Source organism: Crocuta crocuta, unplaced genomic scaffold, assembly GCF_008692635.1.
Source record: "Crocuta crocuta isolate KB4526 unplaced genomic scaffold, BGI_CrCroc_1.0 scaffold152, whole genome shotgun sequence".
NCBI lineage: Eukaryota > Metazoa > Chordata > Mammalia > Carnivora > Hyaenidae > Crocuta > Crocuta crocuta.
In genome coordinates, this window is record NW_027528798.1 from 5,963,847 (window position 1) to 5,981,459 (window position 17,613).

Here is a 17,613-nt window from a genome sequence, read left to right on the forward strand (position 1 = left end):
TTTTTTTTTTTTTTTTGATGTTAAAATGGTTTCAAACCTACGGGAAAATTTCAAGAGCCGTACAGAACAAAGATCTACGTCCTCTTCACCCAAATTTCTCAGTTATTAACATTTTATATTCCATTATCATCTCGTGTCTTTTCTGACATGATGCTCTCTCACCCTTACATTCTCAGTGTGTCCCCCCCAAACACAAGAACACTGTGCTGCACTGCCAGCCTCCAGCCCTCCCCACCAGGAAATCAACACCGGCACAGCACTGCCCACCAATACACAGGCCCCGTTCACATCGTGCCCATCGTCCCAGCAACCTCTCCTTTTCCTTTCTGGCACAGGGTCCCAGCCAGTACCACATGCGGCGTTTGGTGGTCATGTCCCAGTCTCTTCTGGTGCCATTTGGAAGCAGATTTAGGGCACCTCCAAATTCCTAAAAACCTAGTTTTGGTTCTCATTCCACCCCTGACTTTCACTGACAGGAGCTTAATCATTGGATCAGTCTGAGCTTTATTATACTTTGAGTCACACAGAGGAGGGAGATGGTTTCTTAGGAATCATCAGTGCTCCATTTATCACTTTGGCTGAGATTTGGCCCTGGCCCTACCTCTCCAAACTGTTACTCACCTGAACTTAGTGTTTGTTCCTCTTCTTCCACACCATTCTTGGCCCCCATCCAAGGGCTCCTTAACAAAGGGTTAAGAACCCACTCTTGGGCATGAGTCCCAAAATGCTGACATTTGTGTCGTCTGATTTTACTAGGTTGTATTGGCTAAGCAAAGTTGACTCGCTGGTCCAAGCTCAGGTTTACAAGTGCCGCATTGTCAGCATCAGCAGAATCCTATCTGGAAAAGTGCTGTGCAGGAAGGAACAAATGGAACTGTGTATTTGCAAGCCAATGACTCTCTACCTGAAGTGTGGGAGCTCTAATGTGTGGGAGCTGAGAAGCTGATTTCTGCTCTATGAGAAAGTTAGAATAGGGAGTTCTTGATCTGATTCAGATTTTGGAAGTCTAAACATGCTCCATGTGCCAGCGCACAAATAAATAGTGCCTTTATTTCCCCTTTCCCTCCTCCACTGATTCCCCCAACCCCAGCACCCACTGCACCACTGAGCGGTTCTCAGAGTCTGTTGTCAAGCTCTCCTCTAAGGAGAAATGGGTGACCAAGAGAGATGGGGAGGGGGATCCCCATTTCCTGCCGTTGGAAGCAGCTTCCCTCCAGGGTGGGGCGCTTCCTCCAGGAAACTCTGCTTTGTCACCAGGGCCAGTGTGTGTACTGCAGGCTCTAGGAAGACAGCAGCTAAGCAAGAGTCCCAAGAAAGCTGAGTAGGCAGACCAGAGAGAAGGTGAGCACAGCCAGTGGGTCTCACACCCAGCCCTTGCCATGGGCTGAATTGTGTCCCACCAAATTCAAAGGCTGAGCCCAATCCCCATGCCTCAGAGTGTGACTGTTGTTGGAGATAGGGCCTTGAAAGAGGTGATTCGGTTAAAATTAGGCCTAGGCCGTTAGGGTGGGCCCTAGTCCAATCTGACTGGTGTCCTTATAAAAAAAGGGAAGCTTGGCCACAGATAATGGTGCATGTGCATACAGTAAAGACCCTGCAAGGACGCAACAAAAGCATCACCAACTCTAAGCCAAGGAAAAAGGCCTCAGAAGAAACCAACTCTGCTAATCACTTGATCTTGGACTTCCAGCCTCCAGAACCATGGAGAAAATGAATTTTTATTGTTTAAGCCCCCCAGCCTGTGGTATTTTGTTATGGCAGCCTTAACAGACTGACACAGCCCTCCTTAATTGTAGGGACTAGTGTTTCGATTCTGTCTTCCAACTTGTACAGCCCATCTAGTGTGTGAGGTTAGTAGAATATTCTCGACTTTGCCTCACTCTCATCTGCCAGTTAGGGTTCCTTATTACTTCTTAATGAATTCATTATTAATACATCCAGCAAATATGAAGTGAGTCATCTATCAAGTCCTGAAAAAGACCCAGCCCAGCCCTCTCGATGATTTAAAAGGTCCATGCCTTGGGGCGCCTGGATGGCTCAGTGGGTTGAGCCTCCAACTCTTGGTTTGGGCTCGGGTCATGATCTCATGGTTTGTGGGTTCGAGCTCCACATTGGGCTCTGTGCTGGCAGCGCGGTGCCTGCTTGGGATTCTCTGCCACTCTGCCTGCTCCTTCCTGGCTGATGTGTGCTTTCTCTCACTAAATACATAAATAAACTTTTTGAAATTTAAATAAATAAATAAAAGGGCAGTGCCTTTGCCAGGTGCATAACAGCAAATAAAAGCCTTCCCACTCAGCTCCATCAGTGTCTGAAAGAGCAGTGTTCAGAGTAGAAGCTGAGAAGCCATGACTTATACGTGTGTGTGTGTGTGTGTGTGTGTCTCCCTGTCTCCCCCAGGCTCATCAAAGCCCTGTCCTGCCACTCCTGCCATTATCCTGACTCCACTGTCCACAGACACGCTCAGCACCTTACTTGGCCTTTTGGTTCCTCAGCCTCCTCATGTGCGACCATGGCCCTTTCACTGCAGCTCACCCATCCCCCCGCACCCACTAGACGTTACTGCTGGAACAGAGCATTTTCCGAAAGCGATGACTGAAGCATCTCTCTCCAGTGTGTTCCCACCGTGAATGTCCTTCAGTCTTTTGGGTCCTTAACTAGTCTACCCACTCTTTTACGTTTTCCGTCTCCTGCCCTACCCTTCATAGCAGCCACCTGGATGAACCTAGCTCTCTCCCTGCATCTGCCTGAGCAGCTGAGTCCTGGGGAGAAAAATCCAAGGCAAATTGGTACCTCTATACATTTCGAGAGGTTGCCAACCCTTACCAGGTATGCCCTTAACACTGCTTACTTTGGGTTCACTTGAAAGGATTTCAAAGCATCTTTACTCTCCTCAAACCCCAGGCTTCCTACCTCTGTCTCTCTCCCTCTCTCAATAGATTCTCTTTACCCCTAATTCCCTGAGAAAACCGCAGCCACCCAGATGTACTCTCCCAATTTCTTATCTTCCGGCTGACCTAGGTCGGCATCTGTTTATCTTCTTTCCTGCTCCTAAAGGTCTAAAGCCAAACCTCTTAGGTCTGTTTTGATCCCATTTTCGTTCATTAGCCTCCTCAACTAGATCCCTCCTGTTGGATTTTTAAACATGCTGAACTTGTGTCCCGTTAAAAACCATCACACATTTCTTTCTGGATCCCTCAGCTCCTGCAGCTCATGCTCTAGGCCTTCCTTTCTTCCCCCCAAACTTCTTGAAAGAGTTGTGCCCCCTGGTGACCCACTCTCACCCAGCCCACTGTGGTATGGCTTCCGCCTCCATCACTTGACTGAAACATCTCTGGCTGAGGTGATTGTCTTCATAGAACCGTCTGTCTTCTCAGCTGCGCTAGACTGTGCTCCCCACTCCTTACCTAGCACTCCTTCCCCGGCTCCCAAGACACTCTGGTGGCTGTCCTCTCTCCGCAGCTGTCTTTCTGGGCTGCTTTTGCAGGCGCATCCTCCTCTCCTTAGTCAATAAACTTGCAAGCTCTGTCCTCGGCTCTCCCCTCAGCTCCCCCTGCACTCTGCTCTTCCCTAGGAGAGCTCATTCCTGCCTATACCCACACATCCCGCACATGTACATCTCCCACCTCGTCTGTATTCCGACTTCCAGAGGCTTACGTCTAACTGACACTCGATGTTTCAAATGCACCTCAAATTTGTCATCTTTCTCACTCCTCTTCTCTCCAACCCCCCAAGCCTGGTCTTTGTTCAGTAAAGTCTCTATTTCAGTGGTACCACCATCTGCCCAGGTCCTGAAGCCAGCAACTCAGGTGCCATCTCTGTCCTTTTCTGCCCCTCACCATACCCCAAATCTAATCCATTTCTGTGGGCTTATGATCTGCCTTCCAAAGTCTCTCTATCCTGCGCACGCCTCTCCATGGCCCTGCTCCTAGTCCAAGCTTCCCTCATTCTTCTGGACTATAGCAATGGCTTCACATGCTGCAGCCACTCCATCCTTGCGATCTGTTCTACGTGTAGGGCTAGCGGCACCTATTCTTAAATGGAGCCTTTCTATTTTATGTAGGTTGCCTGTTAGACACTCAGGAGCTTTCTCACAATGGGCCTCAACACACTCATTACATCATTTTTCCTGATGAACATCACCATCCCAAACTGTAGGCTGCCTTCGACCTGTTTTGATCACTGGTGTATCCCCAGAAACTAGACTGAAGTTTACCAGGCTAAAGCCACCAGCTTTGGGAGTTTAAGAAAACCACTTTCTAAAGAAGACGATAACGGCTTTCCTAAAGAGAAAAGTATAAGAGTTAATATTAAAAAACCAAAAACAGGCACATGTTGGAATGAGCACTGAGTGTTGTATGGAAACCAATTTGACAATAAATTATATTTAAAAAACAAACAAAAACAGGGGCACCTGGGTGGCTCAGTCAGTTGAGCATGTGACTCTTGATTTCGGTTCAGGTCATGGTCTCACGGTTGGTGAGTTGAAGCCCCACGTGGGGGCTCTGCGCTGACAGAGCAGGCCTGTTTGGAGTTCTCTATCTCTCTGCCTCTCTCTCAAAAAGAAATAAACATTTAAAAAGAGGAAAAAGCTTAAGATCAAAACAAGAACAAAAACAGGGGCGCCTGGCTGGCTTAGTCAGTGGAACATGGAGCTCTTGACCTTGGAGTTGTGAGTTCAAGCCCTACATTGGATGTAGAAATTACTTAAAAAAAATAAAATCTTTCAAAAATTAAAATTTAATTTAATTTTTAAAAAATTAAAAAAAGAAAACTGGCTTTAGACAGAGCCACCAGGATCATAATAATACTTAACAAGCTGAATCCCCAGGGTGGGGCACACTGTGCCTACATTAGTTAGCTCATTCATTTCCCCCCCAAATAGCCAAACAGGATACTAATGATCAGTATATTCTCTTAAAATATGAGAAACCCGAAGTTCTGGGAAGTTAGGCTTACTGTACAAGAAAAACTGCCCTACAGGAGCTATTTTACAGAACCGGGGTCTAGGCCTGAGGTTTCTATCCAGCCCTCACTCTGGCCACGCCCTCCATCCAACCCCACCCCAGCCCTCGCTGGGCTCTCCGCCCCTAACACACCCCTAACACGCCCTCTGCCCGGCCCCACCCGGGACCTCGCCCGCAGGGACCTCNCGGCCCCGCAGTCGGGCTACTCGCCCTCCCTCCCCGCCTCCCTGAGGACGAGTCCCCGCTCCTTCCCCGGGGCCCCGATTTCCTCCCGTCGGTCGGCGACCCTTCATTCATTCCCTAAATCTTGCCCTGNGCGCCACCTGGATGCACGACTGACCCCCCCCCGCCTCCCCCCCAGCTGCTGCCAGTCCTGCCGAGCCGGCCAACAGAAACATGCTCAGGCCCCGACCTGGGCTTCGGTCTTGGCTCTGCCGCTCACTGGCGTGTGACCTTGGGCCAGTTAGTTGATCTTAGAATTTCTGGTTTCCTGTCAGTAAAATGGGGCAATACCCTGTAGGGTTTTTGTGGTGACAGTGGCTCTGGTGTGAGTAATCCAGGTAAAGCGTTCTTGGCACCAGTGTCTGCTATATAGTAAGTGCTCAGTAAGCCATGGCAGATCAAGCGTGTTGAGGGAGTTAGGCAAGACTTCATGGGAGAAGGGGAGTTTGGCTGCATCCGGACAGGATGGGGAGCCTTCAGATACCTGAAGGTGGAGGGAAAAGTGGGGATGGGCATGGAATAAATACTAGGCCAGGAATCAGCTAGAGTCCAAAGCCAGACCCCACCATCCAACACCAGCTCTGATCTGTTACGCTGGGGTTGGGAAACTTTTGCCTGTGGACCCACCTGCCCCGACCTTTTTGGTCTTTGAGCTAAGAGTGTTTTTACATTAAGAAACAAAAAACCCTTAAGATCTAACTCACCACTTAAGTCGCACATTCAAAGTGTATCATTCAGTGGCTTTTAGTATATTCAGAGTTGTGCGACCATCTTCTTCACTCCAGAAAGAAACTCCGCACCCTTCCTGTCACCCCCCAAACCCTAGATCTCTCCCAACCCTAGGCAACACTAATCTACTTTCTGTCCCTGTGGATTTGCCTATTCTGGGCATTTTCTATATCTGGAATCACACAATATGTGGTCCTTTGTGACTGGCTTCTCTCACTTAACATAATGTAGGTTTTTATATTTTTAAAATGCTGGAAAAGATACCTCATGACACGTGAAAATCATGAAACGCAAATTTCAGTGTCTGGAAATAAAGTTTTATCGGAACCCATTCCTTCATTTACGTATTATCTGGGGCTGCCTTGGGGCTGCCTTGAGGCTACAAAGGGAGAGTCGGTAGTCACGGACAGAGATTGTAGGGCCAGGAACGTCTAACATTTCCCCTCCCCTCCTTTACAGAAAGTTTGCCAGCTCCTGTGTTCGCACATCTTCCTTACCCTTGCCTTTCTTCCTCATCCTCTGCCATCTGTGTTACTAGAGATGGGGCAGGCTGGCAGTTTTATCTGTCACCTCACTGTTGTGTTGGGGAAAACTACTCCTTCTCACATTGCACCAGCGGCCTCTTGCACATGAAACACTGTATGCAGATGCCGAAAAGACCTAACGTGCTCTTAGCTGCATTAATTAATAAAGTATTTAGAAGGTGCGGGGTGGGCAGAGCGGACCTGGATTGTTTTTCTGAACTCTGCCTTTCAAGAGGACAGACTCAGGGGCGCCTGGGTGGCTCAGTCGGTTGGGTGTCCAACTTTGGCTCCCGTCATGGTCTTGCAGTGCGTGAGTTCGAGCCCCGCATCAGGCTCTGTGCTGACAGCTCAGAGCCTGGAGCCTGCTTCTGATTCTGTGTCTCCCTCTCTCTCTCTCTCTCTCTTCCTCCCCTGCTCATGCTCTATCTCTTAAAAATGAATAAACGTTTAAAACGAAATTTTTAAAAACAAAAACAAAAGGACAGACCTAAACAAGAATGCATATGGAGTGAAAAAGTCCAAGGAAATGGGCATATTGGTTCTGGAGAAGAGAAGCCACGAGGGACAGGAGAACTTGTTTCATGTCTTATCTGAAGAGCCACTGTGGGGGGAGAGTAGACCCGAGAAGCTTGTGTTTAAACAAATCATTCCAGGGGGTGCCTGGGTGGCTCAGTTCAGCATCCATCTCTTGGTTTCGGCTCGGGGCTCGGGTCTGGATCTCACAGTGTGAGTTCGAGCTCCGCATTGAGCTCTACACTGACAGTGTGGAGCCTGCTTGGGATTCTCTCTCCCCCCTCTCTCTGCCCCTACCCCTCTTGCTCTCCCTCTCAAAATAGACAAATAAACTTAAAAAAAATTTAAGCTAATCATTCCAGAAGGTTCTGGGCTCCTGGTCATTCTCTGTTTTTAGGTAGTGGAGGTAGCTGAGCTTGAAAATAGTAGCCAACACCCCTTTCACCTTACCTCGTCTTTTCAACCTGGTGAGTTCAGTTTTCATCAACCTGGCCCAGTCTACCGCAGCCTGTTAGTTTTGCAGAACTAGCTGTGTCCTTCGGAAACGCCTTACTTCCAGATGAGGAAGGGCTGCACAGGGACCGGGCCCTGCCAAGAGCTGGTCAGGAGGTTTATTGTTTGCTGTGGATGGAACTGTGTGTATCCAGTGGGATCTGCCTGCCGGGCATCTAGTGCTGTTCAGCTTGAGGAGGATAATTCTGGTAATGCTCCCTGGTTGGTGAAGCCTTGGTTTCTAAAACTGGGTGTGTAGGTGTGGGGCAGCTGCCTGAAAGATGCAGCGTGGTTTCGGTCCAGTCTAGAGCACAGGCCTACAGGGTTTGTGAGATTCACAGAGACAGTTTCAAGAGTTCTTACAAGACTCCAGAGGACCATTCCCTTTAATTGGCAGCACCTCTCTGCCCCTGGGGTAAGCAAGCACTTTTCTCCCCGGAACTACTGCTCTACTGACCCCTGTGTCCAGGCCTTCCTTCCCTGAGTAGCAGATTTAGGAAAACCGTCTTCTCTTTTCACCCTAGAGAAGCAAGTTGGGCCAGTAGAAGGAAGTAGAGGTCCTTTTTGTCCATCTCGTAAAACTCGGGGCTGGCTCCTCTCTGGCCTTCGAGGTCAAATGTGGTTTCTGGCCTTCGTGCTGAGCAGCACAGCAGTGAGTTGGTTCTGGTGTTTCCCTGTTCCAGGCGTGGGGTCCGGGTCCACCTTTCTTTCCCTTGAGGCGTGGAATAGAAAGTGGATTCTCCCTTTGAGCCCTAACCTGAGATATTTTATCAGATTTCCACTTGCTGAAATCCAAAGTGAAACTGAGAAGGAGGTTGCTTTTAACTGTATGAACGTATTGTGAAGGGGGGTGGCTGTCTTTCAAAGCTTCCTTTTAAGGCCTTTCTAGTTGATGTTGGAAATAGAGGCCGGCATAATGGTGTGCGACCCACAGATCCCCAGGATTCCTGCTGCCTCGGACCCCAAGGTTTTTGGGTCTCTTGGGAAGCACTGAGGTATTTGCTGTGCCTTTCCAGAAAGCCATTGACCTGGTGACGAAAGCCACAGAAGAGGATAAAGCCAAGAATTACGAGGAGGCACTGCGGCTCTACCAGCATGCTGTGGAGTATTTCCTACACGCTATCAAATGTGAGTCACAGCGGAACCCTCCCCGCTGCAGAGCCCCTGTGAGCGGAGCGAGTAGCCCCTCTCTGATTCCCCTTTTGCAGATGAGGCACACAGCGACAAGGCCAAGGAGAGCATTCGAGCCAAGTGCATGCAGTACCTAGACCGCGCGGAGAAGCTGAAGGATTATTTACGAAACAAAGAGAAGCATGGCAAGAAGCCAGTCAAAGAGAATCAGAGTGAGAGCAAAGGGTGAGTCTGCAGGAGGGCAGGGCCTGGCTGGGACGGCCCTGTGAGCAGTGCCTGCCATTTTTGGTGTTCATGCTGCCTTGGGCTTCTGTAGCGCCTTCCTCATGGAGAATTCCAGCCGGACTGGGGACCAGATCCCTAGCTGCCCTCGGCAGGCGCCTTGCAGAGTACTTCTGTGGGTGGCGCCCCAGCCCTGAGGGAGACAGGGAGGTCACTGGCCCTGGATTCTGTAGTCAGACTCTCAGGCTATATCCTGGCTCTGCCACTTCCTAGCCACGTGAGTGTGGACAAGTGCCGTGACCCCTGTGGCTCCAGGCTCCTCATCTCTAGAAGGAGGATACCCGGCCTGCCCGCCCAGTTCTGCTCTAAGGAGCAAATGAGAGGATGCAGGGAAGGCCCTGAGGGCAGAGCTCCGTGTGCTGTCAGGACGACAGTGTCTGCTGCTCTTATGATCAGAGTTCCCGTCTTCATCTGACTGATGAGGCAACACACTCAGGTTCAGAGATGGTCTAGGTCACCGAGCCGGTACTTGACGGAGTCTGGACCCACACCCAGGACTCCAAAGCCAGTGCTCGCCGTGCAGCTTCTCTCCTCTCGTCTGTGGTTTACTGACCAGAGATTCCAGGTAGTTGAGCATCAAGGCCAGGGGGGTCCTGGAGGTGACAGGGAGGGTGCCAGGCAGGAGCGTCACGTAGTGGGAGACAGGCGGGTGAAGTGTCAGCCGCCCCACCAGCTGAGAGGCGCATCCGGGCTGGACGGGCTTGCCCAGGGCAGGGGGCACACTCTGGGAAGGGAGGAGGAGGGCCAGCGGGTGGGGCGTCCTGGGGAGGCGGGAGGAGCTCTGAGGAGGGCTGAACGCTTATGTCCCGTGAGGTGACTGGCCCTGGGATGAGACCAGTGACTGTGTTCCCTTCCCAGGTGCCCCCTTTAGACTTCAACTTCACCTCTTCTCCAAGTCACAGCCACTTGCTGTCTGGCTGTTAAGTCTGTGCGAAAGGCTGGCGACAGCTCCTGAAGTGCAGCCAAAGCACGTGTCCCTCGCCGGCCTTCTAGAGAGGGCGCACATCTCTGTTCTTGCTCCCTTAATGAAGAAACAGGATGGGTGACGAGTGTTTCCTGGAGGACATGGAGGGAGTGTCGAGAACAGGTGGCCCGAACGTCCTTGGGGTACCTGCTTGCGGGTCTGTCCTGTCGAGCAGGACAGGAGCCTCCCCCACTGGGCCAGCAGCCAGGGCCTGACCCCACTCTCCGTGCCTCCTTGCCGACCGCCTCTTGCTTTAGCATGTCCTCTTCTGTCTCCTTTCCCAGCAGCGATAGTGACAGCGAAGGGGATAATCCCGAGAAAAAGAAACTGCAAGAACAACTGATGGGTAAGAGGCCGGAGGCCCCATAGCGATGGGAGGGGACGCGGCGAGGGGCTCCGAAGGGTGAGCTTGGGCGCCTCAAGCCAGGCTCCGGGTCCAAGGCTCCGCTTGTCTCTTTCAGGTGCCGTTGTGATGGAGAAGCCCAACATCCGGTGGAATGATGTGGCCGGGCTAGAGGGCGCCAAGGAGGCCCTCAAAGAAGCTGTTATTTTGCCAATTAAATTCCCACACTTGTTCACAGGTAAGAGCTGAGCTACTTTAGGCCCAGAAGGTGAAAGCAGCAGACTTTCGAAGAAGCCAGCTCAGGGCTGCCACTCTCAGGGTGTGTCCAGGAGCAGGTGGCCACTCGGCTCTCTCGGCCGTCAGCGGGTGAGGGCCCGACCTTCCCACGGGCTTTGAGTCGGGAGAGGCTCCGGGACCTGCTCCTCACTGTCATTTGGCTCCTCCTCTCTGGTGTCAGAAAGACCTTCTCAACTAGAACTTTGACTTGACCACCCCAGTGAGCAATCAAGGTCAGGAACCAGTGCCAGCCAGTGTCACTTTGCAAGCTCTGGCGGGTCATGAGCCAGGGCTAAGAGCAGGTTCTCAGCAGTTAGTTCAATTCCCTTTATTCCTTCACTCCTCGAATCACTTGTCTTGTAGGACTTTCCTCTTCTGCCCCAACTCCCATCTTTTTCTCTCTTTCCTTTCCCCAGTTGGGAGGAAGCTCACCTTAGTTTATTCTTTCTCCTAGGCAAGCGTACGCCTTGGCGAGGGATACTGCTCTTCGGACCCCCCGGCACAGGCAAATCCTACCTGGCCAAAGCGGTGGCAACGGAGGCCAACAACTCCACCTTCTTCTCTGTGTCCTCCTCAGACTTGATGTCTAAGTGGCTGGGGGAGAGCGAGAAGTAAGTCAGCTGCCAGGCCCTGCTGCCCCGCCCTCATGTCACCTCCCAGAGGAGCCTCTGCTGGGTGTCAGGGAGAAGTAGCCAGGAGAGGGGGATCTTGCTAGCTTGTTGGGTGGGACACTGTCCTGACAGAGTGCTGACATTGACTGGGAACTTGGGAGAGGGGAGTCCTCCGGAAGGGAGGGGAAAGGCACTCACAATCTCTGGGTATCTGGTGAGTGTCCCCTATTGGGAACTTGGTGTCGTTCAATTATTTCTCACACCGACTCACATTTTGCAGAGGATCACACTGAGGCTAAGCGGGGTGGAAGAGACTTGTCCTCAATCCAGAGCTAATGAGTGAGGCTGTCACCAAGGCAGACTGTTTCCCTGGTACAGTGCTGCCAGCAGATTTGTGATGACTTTTTCTGAAATCCAAGCATGACTAGAATCTTGACCCGCCTGTGGGAAGGTCAAGAGAAGTAGTAACTGGACCCCTGGCCGGGCCTGTGTGTGGGTGTCCTGATCCCACCTCCGCTTGTCACCTTCACAGGCTAGTCAAGAACTTGTTTGAGCTGGCCAGGCAGCACAAGCCTTCCATCATCTTCATCGATGAGGTGGATTCCCTCTGTGGGTCCCGCAATGAAAATGAAAGCGAGGCTGCCCGAAGGATCAAAACGGAGTTCTTGGTCCAGATGCAGGGTGCGTGCCAGTACTGGGTGCCCTCCCTGGTTCTCGGTCCACCTAGGGCCAGCCCCAGGCTTCGGGATTTAGCTGCGGCCGGATCTGGTTGTCCTCAGGGTGCAGAGAAAATGTCCCAGGAGCGGTTCTCAGCTCCATCTCCCCAGGCCTTCAGCAGCGAGGTCACCACGGCCTCCGCTGCCGCCCTCTGCCCTTCCCAGGCCGGGCAGGGTTTGGGGATCTGGGCCCCGCAGAGCTGCCGGGGGGCCCTGCTGGTGGCGGCACAGGGATGGCCCCACATCAGGTGCTTCCAGACTCTACCTGGTGCTTGCGGGTGTTGTGGGTCAGCGTCTGTGTTTCCCTTTCTCCACAGGGGTGGGGAATAACAACGATGGGACCCTGGTCCTTGGTGCCACAAACATCCCGTGGGTGTTGGATTCAGCCATTAGAAGGAGGTGAGCCTTCCCCAGTAGGAGCCAGGGCCTGAGGGCTTTCTCCAGCCGTGGTCAGCCCGCCGCTGGCAGCTGTGGGTACAGCCTGGCCCCTGCCCCTGGAGGCTTCTTCATGTCTGCACGGCGAGCAGGTCCTCGGTGAGGCCAGCTTTGGGAGGACCCCAGCGCCCCTCTCCATTAAGACCGTCGTGCCGTCTGCTTTCAAGTCCTGCCCTGTGCTTGGCTCTCTAGGTTTGAAAAGCGGATTTACATCCCGCTGCCCGAGGAGGCTGCCCGTGCCCAGATGTTCCGGCTGCATCTGGGGAGCACCCCCCACAACCTCACGGATGCCAACATCCACGAGCTGGCCCGGAAGACGGAAGGCTACTCAGGCGCTGACATCAGCATCATCGTGCGGGACTCCCTCATGCAGCCTGTTCGAAAAGTACAGTCAGCAACGCACTTCAAAAAGGTGAGTGGGCCAGTGGGGAGTCGCTTAGGGAGTGTCACCGGAGCAGGGATATCCGCGTTCTCGGCCACCTCCTTGGCTGCTCAGGTGATACATCTTTGGTCTCCTGGAGAATCCAGGGCCCTCTGGCACCAGGCGCTGCGGTTGCCCCTGCTCTGTCCTTCCCTCTAGTTCTTTTTGCTCGAGTGTGACCACCTCAGACTGTGAAGCCAGAGGACGTGGCAGCACGGCAGCCACCTCTGCCACCCCGGCTGGGCCACCATGCATGGGGACCCCACTCGGTGTCTGAAAAGCGGGGGGCACAGAATCAGGCTGGAAGGAGGATCTCCTTTCACACAGCACATCTCTGCCCAGTGTCTGCCAAGGGTCCTACTCTGCCCCGGGTGCTGTTCTAGGAGCCAGGGAGACATCTGTGACCAGAGTAGACAAAATCTCTGCCCTTTGGAGCCTCCTCTCTAGTCAGGGAGAAATGTGTTTCTTTGAGGGTGATGAAGGGAAAGACAGAGGAGGGGAGGGGGTCTGGCGTTCCTGAAGTTTGGTTGGAGCGGGTTGTACTCTTAAAGGATATGTCACCCCACGTGACGTTTGAGTCAACAGTTGAAGGCAGAGGAATTATCCTTGATGTTATTCGGGGAGGTGTTGCCAATAAAGCAGACTGGTTGGAAAGACATTTCTGATGTCACTGCGTTTGTGGTGGGATCTGAGAGAATAGATGAGGAAGAGGTCAAGGCACTCTGGACCCCAGACTGAGGTTCAGGAGAGCAGCACCTGCAATAGCAGGCTAGTCACAAACCGCTGAAATCCTCCCTCGATCTTTGACTACCAACCCGAGTTTCAAGGGAGTCATTGCCTTCTCAGACTGACGACCTCGAAACCCAGGTGTGCGTTCATTCCCTACCACTCCCTTCTCTTCACCACTCAGAATCTGAGGCGTCCTGGGTGGCTCAGTTGGTTAAGTGTCCGACTTCAGCTCAGGTCATGATCACATGGTTTGTGAGTTTGAGCCCCACATCGGGTTCTGTGCTGACAGCTCAGAGCCTGGAGCCTATTTCAGATTCTGTGTCTCCCCCTCCCTCTGCCCTTCCCCAATTCGTGTTCTGTCTCTCTCTGTCTCAAAAATAAATAAAACAAAAAAAGAATCTGAGGCATCCTGTCCCTTCCCCAAGCACCAAGGGGCAGCCTCTTTAGCCAAACTCCTCTTTGATTTCAGGTCTGTGGCCCTTCCCGCACCAACCCTAGCGTTATGATCGATGACCTCCTGACCCCATGTTCGCCAGGGGACCCGGAGGCCATAGAGATGACTTGGATGGATGTCCCTGGTGACAAACTCTTAGAGCCTGTGGTTTGCATGGTAAGTGGCCGGCTGGGCCAGGGACTGCACACAGCCCAGAAATTTGGGGCCTTGGGTCTGAAAATAAGCGTCTCCCCTTCTCTGTCTTGGGCTGTTGTGCCTCCTCTGAAACAGAGAATGGCCAGTGGGGCTCCGGGCAGCTGGAGCTCCTGCCATTAGACTTGCTGGGGGCCCAGGATGAGGCCATAGTGTTAGCATTTTACTTTCTTCAGCAAGAAAAAAGGCCAGCTGGTGTGACTGCATCATTCCATGGGTTTGGCCTGTTTTGTGCCAGAAGGAGACCGTGTCTTTCAGCAGTTTGCTTTGATGCCAACGCACAGGCAGTGTCAGGTGACTAGCCTGGCCCCTTCCTCATCCTCGTCTTGCTGATGGTCTTGCCTGTTGGGTGTGGCACATGTCCTGCCAGTGTGGCTAGTGTGGTGTGAGGGTCAGGAAGAACTTGTCACAGGAGTTAAGAGATGAGGGGAGCTTGGATTCTCTCAGGTGAAGAGTGGGCCTGTTTGGAAATGGCATGAGCCGCCTCTGGAGGGAAGAGCTGTTCTGTCACAGGAGACATTGAGGCAGAAGCCGGGCAGCCATGGGGAGCTTTTCATTTGGGGCTGGGAGTGATCGTGAGGGCAGGCCTCTTCCTGCCCTGGACCACATGGGTCTGCGGCCCAGGGAGGCCGAGGACCTGGAGCCTGGCTCCTCCTCAGCCTCGTGCCCTTGTCCTTGCAGTCGGACATGCTCCGGTCTCTGGCCACCACTCGGCCCACCGTGAATGCGGAGGACCTCCTGAAAGTGAAGAAATTCTCAGAGGACTTTGGACAGGAGAGTTAAACATTTCTTCACTCAGTGATGGCGAAGGTGGGAGGAATTGATTGGGGTAAAAAATCCACGGCACCCCCCATGTCAGCAGCCAGACAGGGCGCTGGGGCTCATTTTAACGTCACTCTGGCGTCCCCTTTGCTGTCTGGCCACCAGCCGGGGAGCAGGAAGGAAGGGCCTCCAGGGCCGCAGAGACACGGAAGCACATTTGGCACTGGGCGGAATACTGGTTCTTCCTACTTCCTCCTCCTCCTCTTCTGGATGCTCATCAACTCCTTGTCCTGCCCCTCCCCATGTTGTTTTGTTTTGTTTTGTTTTTAACCTTTCTTGTTCCCCTAAATTAATGCTGCTTGGATTTTTGTCTTGTTTATAAATAAAGTTAAAATCTCCCAGAAGCGTCAAGGAGTAGGAGCAGCCCACACCGCGGGGTTGGTGCAGACCTTCTGAGTGGCTTGCCAGCTCCCTCCGCCCATTCCTTTCACCCAAGTTTTACTCCTTGTGAACACGATGGCTAATGCCTCGGGTCGCCAGCCCAAGCCCTGCCTGTGAAGGCTGAGAGTAAAGCCAAGCCATTCCCAACCTCCTACGTCAGCATCTCGGGCCCTGTGTCCTCCCTGCAGGAGGAGAGGATGGTTTTTGTGAGCACAAAGCTGTGTAGATCGGAATGAGTGAGGGCAGTCAGGTGGGTTTCGCTGCTGCCTTTTCTTCCCTCTGAATGTGAGAACACTGAACTCGGCCACTGCCCCTGGCGCCCTGCCCTGAAAATGGGCTAATAAATCCCTTTCCCCCTTGAGCCACCTGAGTGATCTCATCTTTGATTCCTGTCTGTGGCTCCTTGAAGGCCACGCTTGCTTCCAATAGAGAGACCTTCTGGTTTTCTCTCTGCTCTTCTCTTCAGCAGAGGAGGGCATTGCTGTCACAGTTCCCTGGCCAGTTCTCCGGTCAGGTTGGCCAGAACTCTTTTCACCCCAGGGCCTTGCAGATGTGGGACCTGGACAGTTCTCCCTGCAACCCAGGGGGCCTGTGGGAGATCAGGCAGTGCTGGGCCTGCGTCCCCTTGAGGCAGCCTGCCAGCTACCACTGAGCAGTGGCCACCCTGTTCGGGAGTAGAGCGCGCTCTCCGGCGCTCTCCGGCCATCCCCACACGCACTGCTGCTCTCCTTTATGTTGCCTGCCCTGTGGCCGTTTGGATTTGTGACTCCTGATCATGAGACACCTGAGGCTCCGGAGCGGGCAGCCCTAGAAAGGCCATCTGGTGAGGAGGCTGTTGCACGTTGACCACGTGCATACAAATACACAGAAGGCCTGGCCTGGCGTAGGGTTGTTCCGGCCCTCCTCCCCCTTCAGAAGCCGGTATTATTGTTCTAGATCTTGGTAAAACCCGAATTCTCCAGAACGGATTATGTGGCCCACTCTTAGATCACGTTAGCCTTGCCCCTGTGGTGTTCTTTGATTTGGTCGGGAATGGCTGTTGAATTGAGCCAACTTTTGATGGGTTCCTTGAAGGCTTGGGCCCAAGTACTCCTCCCCGGTGTGGGTGTGTTAGCCCCGCCTCGATAACCCGCTGCAGCAGGCTGGACCTCTGGTGACACGCAGCACACGTGGCTGCCATCGTTGTCGCTCAGGAGTTCCCACAGCCCTCGGTAAGTTAACGTGCCCTCAGCCACCAGTTACTGCTTGTAAGTGCTGGACTCGAAGCCAGCATAGGACACTGCCTCTGCTCGTGCTGTTTCCTGTTACTGCTTGTGTTTTCTTATTCTGCCTCCAGGCACCTTTACTTAAATCAGGAGTTCCTCACTTTATTTTTAAAATCTTCCTTTCTGCTGCTTAAACACCTTGACAAGTCACAGGGGTTAATGGAAAATGCTGCTGTGGCTCATCACAGCTGTCACAGATGCCATGCCTCTCCATTCCATTCTCCACCAGTGACGGGATGCAGGATGACAAATATCCTATTCACATTTGGGGCTGAACTAATAGACTGATGCAGTGGCTTCATCATCTATGTTAAACATGGCTACTTTGTGCAGAGAAATTTCCTCCCCTGAATGCTAACCCTGAATCTTCTGTCTACCTTGGTTTTCACTTTGGTAGTTTACTTCTAAAATCTTCCGCCTGAGGTGGGAGATTTTATTAGAAATGCAGATTTGTTGCCTTTGATCTACAGTATCTAGCTGAACAAATCCTTCCTCCTAAGTGGAGGTTAGATTAGTAACCTCAAGTTGTCAGCAATATAGATAGTTTCAGGCTTGCTCTTGGGCCCCCAGGTCAGGAAACTAGGTAAATGTCCTGGCCCTACATTACAAAGGCATCAGTAAGGACTGTTAACCTCAGAGCACTGTAAGATGTAAGGAAGCATTGGAATATTCTGATGCCATCCTGCAAGAGCTTCTGAACATTGCCCACGGGAATGGAGCCTCACTGAACTAGAATCTTCATGAGGATCCATGTTTTTAGTATAAACAAAGTCTTCTATAGACTTCCCCCTGGGGCTGAGTATCTAACCTTGGAGCCCTTTTGGATCCTGTTCCCTTCCAAAGTGTAATGCACAGAGAGCCGGTTCCCTTTTGCTTGGCCTTATAATATGTTCCCCACATAGCCTGTTTAGAGATAGCCATACAGGAGAGTGGGGCTTCCCTGGGCTTGTATAGCTAACTGCTGTTTAAAACATGTTTTGGGGCGAACCTGTTTGGCTTGGTGGGTTAAGTGTTGACTCTTGGCTATGGCTCAGATCATGATCTCATGGTTTGTGAGCTCAAGCCCCATGTTAGGCTCTGTGCTGACACCGTGGAGCCTGCTTGGGGTTCTCTCTCCTCCTTTCTCTGCCTCTCCTTCCCGCCCCCC

The 17,613-nt window shown here is 52.3% G+C and overlaps 1 protein-coding gene across 1 annotated transcript; it reads left to right on the plus strand.

Moving 5' to 3' along the window:
- Positions 1-8,364: 8,364 nt before the first annotated feature.
- Positions 8,365-15,562, plus strand: VPS4A (vacuolar protein sorting 4 homolog A; the record flags this gene model as incomplete). The annotated part of the gene is made up of 10 exons (XM_077755470.1): positions 8,365-8,572; positions 8,653-8,800; positions 10,106-10,167; positions 10,283-10,402; positions 10,895-11,051; positions 11,584-11,732; positions 12,085-12,166; positions 12,395-12,614; positions 13,822-13,962; positions 14,680-15,562. Coding segments are annotated over 10 exons (1,389 nt in total), but the record flags the coding sequence as incomplete, so codon positions are not given.
- Positions 15,563-17,613: the final 2,051 nt, after the last annotated feature.